Source organism: Sinocyclocheilus anshuiensis, unplaced genomic scaffold (assembly GCF_001515605.1).
Source record: "Sinocyclocheilus anshuiensis isolate Anshui unplaced genomic scaffold, SAMN03320099.WGS_v1.1 scaffold502, whole genome shotgun sequence".
Taxonomy (NCBI): domain Eukaryota; kingdom Metazoa; phylum Chordata; class Actinopteri; order Cypriniformes; family Cyprinidae; genus Sinocyclocheilus; species Sinocyclocheilus anshuiensis.
The window spans coordinates 127,724-140,812 of NW_015544194.1; the positions used below are offsets into that span (position 1 = coordinate 127,724).

The 13,089-nt window shown below is 38.3% G+C and overlaps 1 protein-coding gene across 2 annotated transcripts; it reads right to left on the reverse strand.

The window, feature by feature from the left end:
* Nucleotides 1-730: 730 nt before the first annotated feature.
* Nucleotides 731-9,632, reverse strand: LOC107696630 (ras association domain-containing protein 8-like). Of its 2 annotated transcripts, none has more exons than XM_016497068.1 (3): nucleotides 9,426-9,632; nucleotides 2,451-2,597; nucleotides 731-2,365 (listed from the first exon to the last, which is right to left on the reverse strand). In XM_016497068.1, the coding sequence occupies exons 2-3, from the start codon at nucleotides 2,551-2,553 to the stop codon at nucleotides 1,404-1,406; spliced, it is 1,065 nt and encodes a 354-aa protein (XP_016352554.1). In that variant the 5' UTR covers nucleotides 2,554-2,597; nucleotides 9,426-9,632; the 3' UTR covers nucleotides 731-1,403. The 2 variants fall into 2 exon arrangements, with proteins under 2 accessions (XP_016352554.1, XP_016352555.1); XM_016497069.1 differs by having other exon boundaries at nucleotides 2,451-2,600.
* Nucleotides 9,633-13,089: the final 3,457 nt, after the last annotated feature.

Sequence of the window (13,089 nt, forward strand, 5' to 3'; positions counted from 1 at the left end):
CACTCATTTGCTCGGCTTTGCGCTGGCTTGTCGATCGCAGTGGGAATTGGCTCTCTGTCATCGGTGGGCTCGGGCTGATGCTCCGCATCGCGGGGAGATGATGGGCTGGGCACTGGGTCTGCAGTGGACCTGACGAGATCATCCATGGGGCAGGTGGTGGATTGCGACCCGTTTCTCGCCAGAGTCCACTCCACGACGGCGACGAAATCCTCTCGAGGACCATCCTCGGACGACGGCGCTCTGATCGCAGTGTTCAAGCTCACGTCATAAAATGAGCAGAGCGTGTCGTCCGGGTAGCTGGTGGTGCTAGCTGACAGCCGAACCAGTCTTGTATGGTCCTCGAGAGAACTGTCCCCCTGCTCCAGCCGGAGGAGGAATTCCAGGCGGAAGAAGGGATCCATATCAAGAAACACAACGGAAACAAAAACACTGAGAGAAAAACGAGAAAACAAACGGAGGAGAAAACACAGAGGTAACTGTGTTGGTCAGGTCTTCTGTCACGTTACGCTGCTGCAGGAAGAACGTAGGAGACACGGAGTAGCATTCACAGTCTTTAATGATGAAAACACGGGATAATCCACAATAGGAGCTGGGCAGACACACGTAGAAACAAGTAGACCTGACAAACACAAACTGAACAGACTAGGAATTTTAAACACAGGGCAATCAGGGAAACACAGGTGACATCAATGGAACATAATCAAACTAAACGAGGACAGGAACATGACCAAATAATGAAACACAGGAAGGACTACGGGGGCAAAACAGGTCCAAAAGTCTAGCAACACAAAACATAGCAACAGTAATAATAACACCAACGAACTTACTTCAGGGACATTAAAAACGCATGTTTACTACACTTTGTACACTTTGTACTACAGTTCTTCTATATAGTGGTCAATGAATCTGAAGTCTCGCACATTCTCAGAAAATGGCTTTACTTCCATGTTGCAAAATAAGGTGGATATATAGTACGAATGTCTGTAGTATGAATGAAATCGAAGCCTACAACATCTGCGTTGGCTGTGTCATGTGACCTCAAGGGATAGTAAAGCTTCCATCGAACGCACACTCAAGAATCTCAACAGAGGTAGTCATCCTGGGAATTTTCACCTACTGTTTTTCAGATGCTATTAAATGATGTTTGTCCATAATAGATGCTATTATGGACAAACTACTCTTTTGGCATGCTGTTTTTATTTACCAAGTAAGTAGGCATAATAGGCTGCAGCGTATAACTTATTTGTCCTTTTTTGGATACTCTAGTACTTGCCCACTCAGCGAGCCCATAGTGTCTGCAATATTATCTCACATTTTATGAGAGAAAACATTTGATTATTTGATTAGGTTTGATTATGCACGTTTAAATGTTTCATACGCAAAAATAAATAAACAAATGAGTATTAGAAGATTAACCTCCAGTGAAACAATAATGATATGGCAATTACATAATAACTAGTAATAAAAACAGAAATGCAGACCTGCAGTTCTTCTTCTGCCAGCCTTAACTCCTTTTCTATTTCTTCAATTGATGCCTGCAGTTCAGCCCTGTGATGCTGATGGTTGTCCAGTTGTTCCTTTGCTATAACTACAGATTCTTCAACACTGGGTCTGGCTTGAAGCACACCATTTCTCTTGGTTTCAAAAAGCAGCTTGATATCTCGCTCTAGCTGCTCTGATTGGTTGTCTGTGTCATGCAACCTTCGACTGTGTTTGTCCAGAGCTAAATGGAGTTCATTTTTTTGCCGTAGAATGTCCTTTTCTCTTTGAACCTCAGACTGAAATTCATTTTCCCAGTGCAACGCGTGGGCCAACTCTGTCTCGTTCCGCCCTAAAAGCTGCTGTAGGTGGTCCATTTTCTCAAGGAGGTCAGGGGAAAGGGTTGGAGGAGGAGCCCGCTCCCAAATGCTCAGCTCCCTCTCTAGAGACTCTACCTGTCCCTGCAGAGACTGTAGCTGCCCTTGTTGTCGTAGTATCTGCTGATAAAGTGTGTCTTTGGATGGACCAGCTTGGGCAAGAGACGAGGGCGGAGATGGGGACACCCCTCGTGCTTGGGAGTCTCTTGGTGGTTTTTCAACCTGTTTTACACGGGTTTGGGGTGATGTGGAGGGCCCCAGATTGAAAGTAAGAGCTTTTTTTGGCTCTTTGTGTTTGAGGGGCTCTGGATCTGGAGGTCTGGGTAATTTCGGGGCTCGACCTTGGTCTGAGCCTTCACTGCTTGTGGGGCCGGTGCGCCGTAGGATGAATTGCACTTCATTGCCTAATTGGCCCAGTTTAGCCAGGGACTCCAATGGGCGTTCATTGGCCACAAGCTGCCGTTCCTTATCCCGCAGTTTCTGGATAAGAACATAACGACCAGTTTGCCCTGGAGAGCACATTAAGAGCGAACGTTAAAATACAAACGCACTAGCTGTTCAAAGAGCAAAACAGAGAGAGGCTCAATAACTTACCTATAGCCTGGGCAAGGGCAATGACTACATCCTGACAAGATGTCTGTTCTGATAGGCCACAGACAACACGTGGAATACCATCCACCCACACCTTCAGCTCCATGACTGTGAGAAAGTCAGTAAGGAGCGTCTCTACATGACAGTGATCTGCTGAACAGATACAACAATTAAAATACAGAACAATTACTTACAATATAGAGAATAACTGCACTTAGAAAACCACCAAAATACAGTTGTGAACTGTCAGGCACTGATTGTTAAAATGCTTGCTGAGAAACGATTATCATACTCTGCTATGTTCGAGGGAGATTTTTTAAAAAGCCTTGCAATATGTATAGAGAAACCGGTGTGGATGTAAAATGTCTTAAATGGGTTTCTGAAGGTACACAATTGCTTTATATGATGAATATTTAATATAGGCTTTTATTCACATGGAAATATTGATCAATGCACAAACATACAGCACATGAAATATGGTAAACAGAAGTACAATCTTGCTTGCTTGCAAACATCATTGGTTCATGGATTACATTCGCAATGTCTGTATGAACATTTTGAAACATCAACGGTTTGGTTGCATTAACTTTCCATGGAGGGACAGAAATCTATTACGTTTCACTACAAAAATCTTCATTTGAGACTTGACGATGAACTACACTCTTAACGGTTTGGAAAGACGTAAGGATAAGTAAACAATGACAGAATTTTCATTATTGGGTCCTTTTTTTAAATGAAGGCTAAGTAGCTCAGGTCACACTTTAAACTGGGAACATTCCAGATTCTGGTACTTCAGATGTGAAAATTGCAACTTTTACTTAAATGTAATAGTTTAAACTAACTAAACTAACCGAAACTATAACAAGAGACAGTGCAAAAACACACTCCAAATGTTTTGCCATTCGATTATGAGGAATGCTGCTTTACAAGTCAGAAAATGGCAAAGTGTGCCATGGATTAAACCAATGAATGCCATAATGTATTAAAACATTGTTACTGTTAGATAATGTTTTTAGAGTACATCAGAAAGATGTGTTGTGATGAAGATTCACACGTCATGTAACTGTAAGAACATGGTTCAAAAGAGCATGATCACTTTTAACCTGACACCACATTTCCCTAGAAGTACACTCTTAAAAATAACGGTGCTTCAAAAGGTTCTTCACAGCGATGCCATAGAAGAACCAGTTTTGGTTCCGCAAAGAACCATTCAGTCAAAGGTTCTTTAAAGAACCATCTCTTTCTTACCTTTTTATAATCTGAAGAACCTTCTTTCGCCACAAAGAACCTTTTGTGAAACAGAAAGGTTCTTCAGATGTTAAAGGTTCTTTATGGAACCATTTAGACAAAAAGGTTCTTCTATGGCATCGTGAAGCACCTTTATTTTTAAGAGTGTATGCATGCATGGTAAAATGAGGAACATAAGGATTTTATTCAGTTCTCAACTTCATCCAGACTGTAAATGAACCAGGCACATTTTTTCAGAAAACGTCAGCAATGCAAGCCAATAAACTCCTTCAACCAACACATTAATGAGAAGTCATTGATCAAATTATATCTGCCCTTGAGCATGTTCTGACAACAGCAATCAGCCCTATTTTGCAAGTTATCATTGATTTTGATGTACATTTTAGGGAAGCGCTGATATTCAAGCTGCTTCTGGCAACTTAACAGGTTTGAAGACACTCTTAAACTGGCTGTTTGTTTTTAAATATGCTCTGTGAGGTGAGTTAGAGAGTGTCTCATGTCCTCAACCTGCATATTGACTCCTGAGGCAATCATTAACCAACCTTCACATTCCTGCAAACCTTGAAACTGTGCTCACATGCTCAAAGAATGTGTGTACTGTACTCACAGTCACAACACTTCTGCCTGTCAAACCAGATCATTTAATTTGACAAAACGGCAATAACCATAAGAGATAAGGGGAAAAGTTAACACAAATATGTTGTTTGTCTTTGGTGTCTGCACAGAACATAGCTCACGTTTCATGGCTTGTATTTCATAATGCTTTACTATAACAAAGATATCATGTATTTGGCTTGATTAAGCCACATCTATGTTAAATGTAATCATTGACTTATTTCAGCACAATGACATTGATTATTTTTAAGACAGCTTTCACACATCAGCTGTAAAATATTAGTAAACTGTGATGTCAGAAATGACCTTCTTTCTTTATCCCCTCACATATAAAGAAGTACATTTTAGTCTTTATGTGTTTTTGCTTTTAAAATGTGACACACTGCAAAGCATTAGCTATGCAACCAACACACTCTCTTGTTGGCAATTCATAACAATTGTACATTTTGGCAAATTGGAGACTAATTTGTGTACATTTTTTCGATCTCATTCATATGCTTTTGTATAATTTGCTTACACCCCACTGACGTTAGGTTTAGGGTGGAGTTTTGTGTGGGCCTTCTTCAGACTTACCCTATCTTCAAAAATTGTGTTTCCGAACAAATTCTTACGAAATTGCCACCTCGTAAAATAGCTACATTTTCTCATTAGATCAGGTTGTGTGCAACTGCAGAGCTGCAGCACTAATGAATGGAAAAGAAGTCAAGGTCTCGAAATGCATTCTTAAAATGTGCTCATGCACAAAAGCAAGACACACCACAACGGTCCATCTAGTACATCTTTACATAGAAAATCAATTAAAAAAGCAGCACAGGGAGTGGAACACAAAATAAGTTTTGTGAGAACCTGCTCTAACAGTGCAAATTAACTGTGTTATCTTTGTCATAATTATATGACTGCTCCTACTGTATGTGTCATTAACAGTACTGAAAAACATTATATTTTCGGGTAAGCAGGTGTTATGATTACCGGGTTATTATCATTGTATTATTGGTATATTATCATGTACTGCCTTATAATTAGCGTACAATACTTGCTATAGTAAACACAATGCATTAATGCAACGGTAGCTTTCAGTTCCGTTTTTATTACTGCTATACACAATAGTCATTTGATTCATCAAGCATGTAAACCTACTTCCTTGTGGTAACAGTAGTCCTTATTGTAGCTTCAGAATTCACATTTGCGATATGATCGTGTATCATTTATATTGTAAAGTAACATGTGGAAGTCTCTCTAAGCAATGTTATCCACGGATCTTATTTTGCTCAGCTATTCTAAAAACTACACGGGTAAAGTGAAATGTTCTGTTTACATGTCAATAGTGAGTTCCTCACACAGTGCCATAGCTAAGAAAAAATACAAAAAGAAAATAAATATTAACAATATAATATCTTAGCACATTTATACATTTGAAAACTATTTAAAAAGTGTTTACTCAGCAAGCTTTGTGAACTTCCTAGCTGTCTGTAGCAGATCAGATGATGTGACTGTAATCATACACCATCCACCTCCATTAGCAGGCCCGCAGTAGATACCAGTCTCTGTTCTCCCATTGTCTTTTAAACACAAATCTGCCGTGAAGTGTGGAGACCCATGAAATCAGCCTAGTTTGAAACATTCCACTCCTGAAATTTAAAACCATTAACCCTAAACCAGTTCCATGAGCAGGAACATCAAAGATTCAGTGGTTCTAACTGACTTGACTTACTAGAGTAACACATTATGTGTTGAAATAGAAAACTAGTAATGAACCGGCATCAGGAATTACACTTTAAATCATATTCACATGTTTCAAGTTTGAATTGTCAGTTGTTTGAATATATGTTTTTGAAGGTGTGAAACGCAAATATGCTTGGGAAAAACATCTAATTTCTCATGTTTCCCTGTCAACATGAGTTTACAGGAGTACCCAGGAGGGCACATGCTACTAGAACCATATGGCAAACTAGAAATACAGGTTTCATGCTATTTCTTCTATCTGATGATGACAGATGTTCCATTGTGGTCATAAGACCTCTATATGTTTGACAGCTGAAAGACGTATAGGAGACTCTCTTTTTTGACCTGAAATGTCATCTGAGAGTTCACCTACACTAAATAAGAGACTGTATGTTGATGGCATTCTCACTCAGTGAACCATGAGAACCAAGAAAAATGTTTAAACCATCTGAATTCCATTTGTTATGTGAACCAGCTAGAACCAGGCTCAGGGATGTGTCTCACAGGCATTAGATTTCTTGTGTTAAAGGGGTGAAACTGGCCTGCTTACGTAGAACAGCATATCTAAACCTTCCCCATTGTGTGCAAAAGGAGGAGTGTACTCTCTCCCTCTCGAGTGAGTTCATTGACGACTACAGGTAAATAGTATCGCCAAACAAAGTCAGACGCCTTAGGTATGCAGCATTACAGGTGCATCAACCTTGCTTTTCCTGCTAAAGAATTCCAGTCGAATTTTATGAAAAAGGAACAGGAAAGTGTAAAAGAACTCTACTATTAAAAAAAAATACTAGTAAACATTCTTCCATCTTAGAAACATTGCCAAGAAACGTGTTACCTGTTTCTGATGCAGGAAAAGCTAGTTCATGCATTCATGACCTCTAGACTGGACTATTGTAATGCACTGCTAGGTGGTTGTCCTGCATCTTCAATAAACAAGCTACAGGTAGTCCAAAATTCAGCGGCTAGAGTCCTTACCAGGTCAAGAAAATATGATCATATTACCCCAATTTTACAGTCTCTGCACTGGCTACCTATTAAGTTCCGTATCAGTTACAAAATATTATTACTTACCTATAAGGCCCTTAATGGGTTAGCTGCTGCGTACCTAACTTCTTCTACCATGCTACAATCCATCACGCTCCCTAAGGTCGCAAAACGCTGGACTTTTGGTAGTACCTAAGATAGCAAAGTCCACTAAAGGAGGTATTTGGCTCCCAAACTCTGGAATAGCCTTCCTAATAACGTTTGGGGTTCAGACACACTCTCTCTGTTTAAATCTAGATTAAAAACACATCTCTTTGGCCAAGCATTCAAATAATGCAATCATCTTTGACGATAGTGGTCCTGACAGAACTTAATTTGCTGTAAAGTTGCTTTGCAACAATTTGTATCGTGAAAAGCGCTATACAAATAAACTTGAATTGAATTTAATTGAATTCAAGTAAAAGTCTGTGTTACAGGGTTATCATAGTTTACGTAGTCTAAATTTAATTTACAAACAATAAAAACTAATAAAAATGACAAAAACGCAAAACAAAATCACTAAAGCTAACTAAATTTAACATGAAAGCTGAAAATATAGTTTCAAAATATGAACAAAATCTATCTCATTGATACTAAAGGTTGCTACTAACACTACTGTGATAGATGTACTGTACATTATCACTTCTTAAATTAGATGAGATATTGTGAATATGTTTCATGGCTTAGTACAAAATCCAAATCTTGCTAAATCCCCATTGGATTATGTGTATCCCTTGTTGGGAATCTCTGATTTACTGGAATTTCTACAAAGAATAACCACAAAATGTATGTTGGGAGTGGTCCTCTCTTTCAACCCATCCTCAGAGCGAGACAACCTCTCCACTAAATTTACGACATGATTCGTAGTCTTGAGCTGCAGGAACATAAATCAGATAGACTGTTCTTTCTTTTTTTACGCACATTGATTTCATCACTAATGCTTTTCGTGTTTCAAGATCCGTAATTTAAACTGCATCGATTAACAATTCACCATTCTCACCTGCAGGTGCTCAGTTATATGAAATCGAGCATTTGCCCTCACTGACACAGTTTGTGAACAGCAGCAGTCGGAGTGTAGATTGTTCTGCATATCCAAATACGGTGACATCATTCCGTCAGGTGAATGAAATGCAGAAGAATTTAAATGAAAATTTCCCTAATCAGATATTTCCTTAAATGATTTAGGTGAAAGATTATGGAGAATAATATAGGCTACTCATGTAGATTAGCAATTGATCACTGTGTTAATAAGAATAATAATCTTCAAAACATCAAGGTAAACTATTTGTCGCCCTGTTTATGTTGGGCACATGAGCATATTGCAAAGATGCATGACAGTAGAACCTGTCAAAAAATTATCAAAAAAGGAAATGATTGTTTTTAATCTGGATTCCAGACTTTGCTAATTATTTATTTCTATTATATTATTAATGTATTATTCTATTATTTATTTATGAAATTAAACTTCAATTTTTCAAAGAGTTCATAAAAAGGTCTTGTTTTGTAATAGTCCAGTTTCTCACACTTTGATCGAACATTTTAAAGGAACAGTTAGTTGATCAGAACGGTCAGAAAAACTTATCAAGAAATACAGCCCAATTGCCAAATGAACTCTCATTACCACTAAGCATAACTCACAAACACAAAAACGTAATAATTTACTCAGGCATTATGCAGGTCTACATTTACACAAGTGACGGAATGAGTCAAAGGACCTGACCGCTGCTTATATCGGACAATCCACACAGTCCAACCGTCAAACAAAATATATGATCTACATTATCCATGGATAACACACAGTAGAATTATGACTAAACCATTATGACTAATTCCCTTCAGGCATTTTTCTTTTCATGAATAAAAGCAGGTTTTGCAAAACCTGGTAACCTCAATTAGTTATTTATTTTTTATTTTAACAGACTTCTTCCATATAGAAACAAAGTGTTCCTGAGCCACACGATGTTCCTGTGGCTCAGTGGTAGAGCATTGCGTTAGCAGTGCAAAAGGTCATGGGTTCGATTCCCAGGGAACACACATACTGGTAAAAAATGTATAGCCTGAATGCACTGTAAGTTGCTTTGGATAAAAGTGTCTGCTAAATGCATAAATGAAAATGAAATGAAATGAAATGAAAGTGGACCTATTTACCAGGTTTCTATAAACCATTTTCTACTAGTTATAAACTATTTCCTTGCTACTGATTAAAATCAAGGGCATAATCCAAACATAATTTCAACTACTTTTCCCTTGTTAAAGCTGCTTTCCTTTCCAGACAAAATGGAAACATCTGTGTAAAATTTGGCACATTTTATTGTCAAGTCTGTAGCTTAACTAGACAAACCTGCTGGTTAGACAGAAAGCTATATTTACCTTAGAGTTGAAAGCTTGCTTCTGTGTGTCCTCCTTCCTGGTTATCATGTTGAATATATATAAAAACAATTACCGTCCCCAAACGTGTCTGATGTAAAATCAAAGAGTTAACCTGTAACACAGATGTCGGTGTCCAACAGGTGTTGCTTTTCCTGTATCTACAGGAGCAGGACTAATGGCGCACTGCTCGTTTCGTCTCTTGAAAGTGACTCTCTCTTTCCGCTCTCCACAATGCTGACACATACCACAGCCTTCCCATGCTCCTCCCCTCCACAGGTAATACCAGCCATAGTGCTCTCATTATCTCTCTCTCTCTCTCTGTCCTGCTCTCGTTCTCTGTCATTATTTTGTCAAAGATCTTAGAGCAGTTTGTAAAACTGGCTTAGTTAGGACATAGTACTTTATTCTTATTTCTTTTTAAGTTCAGTGGCCTGTCATTGTATTTACATGCATGTGTCATAGTGTGCTCATTGTGTTCCTATATGTACGTAGATCAAATGCTTTGCCTTCCTCAATAAACTCAATAACTTCCTCCTAATAACTTTCCAGATATAATACATGCCTGTAAAAAATGTGAATGGTCTGACTGTAGGGTGTTGTGGGCAGTTATACCAAGGTGTTGCAATGTCATATGAGTGCTTGCTAACTTGCTAGAGTGTTCTGGATTGTATCTTAAAGGGGTCATATGATGCGATTTCAAGTTTTCCTTTCTCTTTGGAGTGTTACAAGCTGATTGTGCATAGATAAGATCCCTGAAGTTGCAAAGACTAAAGTCTCAAAACCAAAGAGATATACTTTATCAAAGTTAAGACTCTGCCACGCCCCCCTAAAACGGCTCGTTCTAACACGCCCCCACATATCTACAACACATACCAGCTTCATCACTGTGTCTGTCACGCGACTCTGTTCCCCTTTCGGGCTCTGTCTTTACATTTATTTTGAAAGATGAAGCTCGCGATTATGGTAAGGGGCATTACATTTCCGACGAGTGCTTGCGGTGTTCGGCCAATCACAATGCACTGGGTCAGCTGGCCAATCAGAGCAGACTGCGCTTGTCGGAAGGAGGTACTTTGTAGAAAACGAAGCGTTTGAGAGAGGCGGGGCATAGAGGACCTACAATAATGTACAGTATTTGAAAAATTATGTGTTTTTTTAACATTAAAGCGTGTCAAAACATATTCTGTTACACCAAATGCACAAAATAATGATCTTTAAAAAAGCATCATATGACCCCTTTAAGCTCAATATTCTCCCATGTTTTTACTGTAAAACTGGGGATCATTAATTTGCTAACTGCAACAGTTCAGATGTCAGAATAAAAAAAAAATAGATGTTTACATTTTCTGGAAAACAAAACATTGGTGGTGCTTTCCCATACAAAGATTGATGCTATGATTTTAGGGTGTTGTGTGTGATTTCCAGAGTCTTGCTATGTGGTTGCTAAGGTCTTCTGGGTGTTTTGTAACACGCTGCTATGAGGCTGATAAGGTGTTTTGGCTGGTTGCTAGGCAATTGCTTACTGGCCCAAGTCAAAAGAGCCCATCCCTAAATGTCTCAGGACAATCTGTGGGATTGTTTGCTTTTATTTTTGGCTAAGCGAAAAACTTACACTACCATTCAAATGTTTAGGGTCTGTAGGATTGTTTTATTTATTGTTTTATTTAAATTTGCTCCATTTATTTGCTCAAAAATACAGCAAAAACAGTACGGTGAAATAGTTTTACAATTCATTATTACATATTATTACATTTCTTATTACTATCAAACGTTGAAAATTGTTGTGCTGCTTAATATATTTATTATATCTTTTTATAAATACCTCACTCATTCATTCATATATGAAATAGAAATCTTTTGTAACTTTATAAATGTCTTTACTGTCACTTCTGATTAACTGAATGCATCCTTGCTGAATAAAAGTATGCATTACAAAAAGTCTGATCATTTCGAAAAGTAACAGCTTTCCTCAACAAGTCAAACAATTCCATTCATGTCTGTAACACAACTGATGCTAAAACAAAAGTTAAAACCCCAAATCTCTAATTCATGTATGGATAATAGTAGTATTACATTTATGCTAGAAATGTTTCAAACACTTCTTGTGCTACATGACCCATTAAAATACTACAATTCACATGAAAGGCCAGCTACCATCAATGTAAACCGAAACTCCCTAAACAAAGCAGGCAAAAGCACTGAATAACTGAATAGCATTTACGTAGTTACTCACTTAAACTTCGACAAATTATATTCCAGACCTGCATGGGCTCTTGGGACATATTTGTACATATAACTCAACATATCTTACAGAAATCATTTACATACAAATTCCTTTTCTTCATATGCTACACAAGCAAACTCTCTGCTTTTCATAATTTAAAGATATTATACCAACTCGTTGCACAGGCGATAGAGAAGGCCCGCAGAGATACATTTGCCTTTCACTATCAACATGGCCACCTTGATGACTCCATGTTTGCTCTTAATTTACATGACAGAGAGGGGAACAGGCTCACATCCCTCCTGAGGCTACAGCCACCGTTATCTACAATGGAACATCTTGCACTTGTTAGACATGGCACGGATAAAGTCTGAAAGTGATGAACGCCGGGATGAAACAAACGAGGAGACGAATAGCTCAAAGCACAATGCTTTTAACAAACCAAAGCTCTCAAGAGATAAAGAACTGGCAACTCCACGGTTATTCAGGTAAACTCTTCCATTTATATTCTTTGATGGCATACTTTGTTTAGCTTATCAACCACAAGCAAAGAAAAAAAAAAGTAAGTTACCTGATGCAACATGTAAAATAAGTATAAAATGTCATGCATTTTCTTTCAGGACCCCCTCATCATGTGTGATCCTGTCTGCAGCTTTTACTACAAGAAGCTTTCATTTCAAGCAAATATACATCTATGTTTAAACAGCACACTATCTCTTCTATTGACTTACCTCTTATAGACTCTTGAGATGCACAGGAGAGGAGAGAGTGAAACAATAAGCAGAAGGTAAAAAAAGGATCTGTGTGACTTTGTCAAGGCCTCACCAGACAAGTGAAGTGGGACTGCCTTGGTTGTCTTGACGATGGATGCTTTTTTAAGCAAATCAGCCAATGAAACGCGTACAAAAGGCCATGTGACTCTCTGGCTGCTTTTCAGCAGGAGGAGACAAGAAGCACTAGGATTATTGACGTGGAGATTACGGCGATATGATTTTTCTTTACACTCTTTTGACTCTGTTTTTATGATGACTGCAGTCCCATAACTTATGTAGCTGTCTGGAATATCTTTGAGGTTAAATAGGGACTGGAAGACTGAGCCTCAAGGCTACGGAGATGAAAGATTGCCACCATGTGGACGATTCGGAGAATTACCCCAGTGGACCTCTATTTTGAAATGATAGAATTCAATTAAAGAGTATTTTGAACTAATAAATCACTCAGTGACTCAACCATGATAAATATTTATTTTAATTAAGTATAAAAAGAGAAGAAATCACCATCCATACCTGAGAAATACAGTAGTGACACATTTATATCACATGCTTATCAAATATTCTCACTCAACTGGATTTTTTCTTCTAAGACTCTGTATATTCTTGAAGTGTGTGTGTGTGTGTGTGTGTGTGTGTGTGTGTGTGTGTGTGTGTGTGAGAAATTCATATA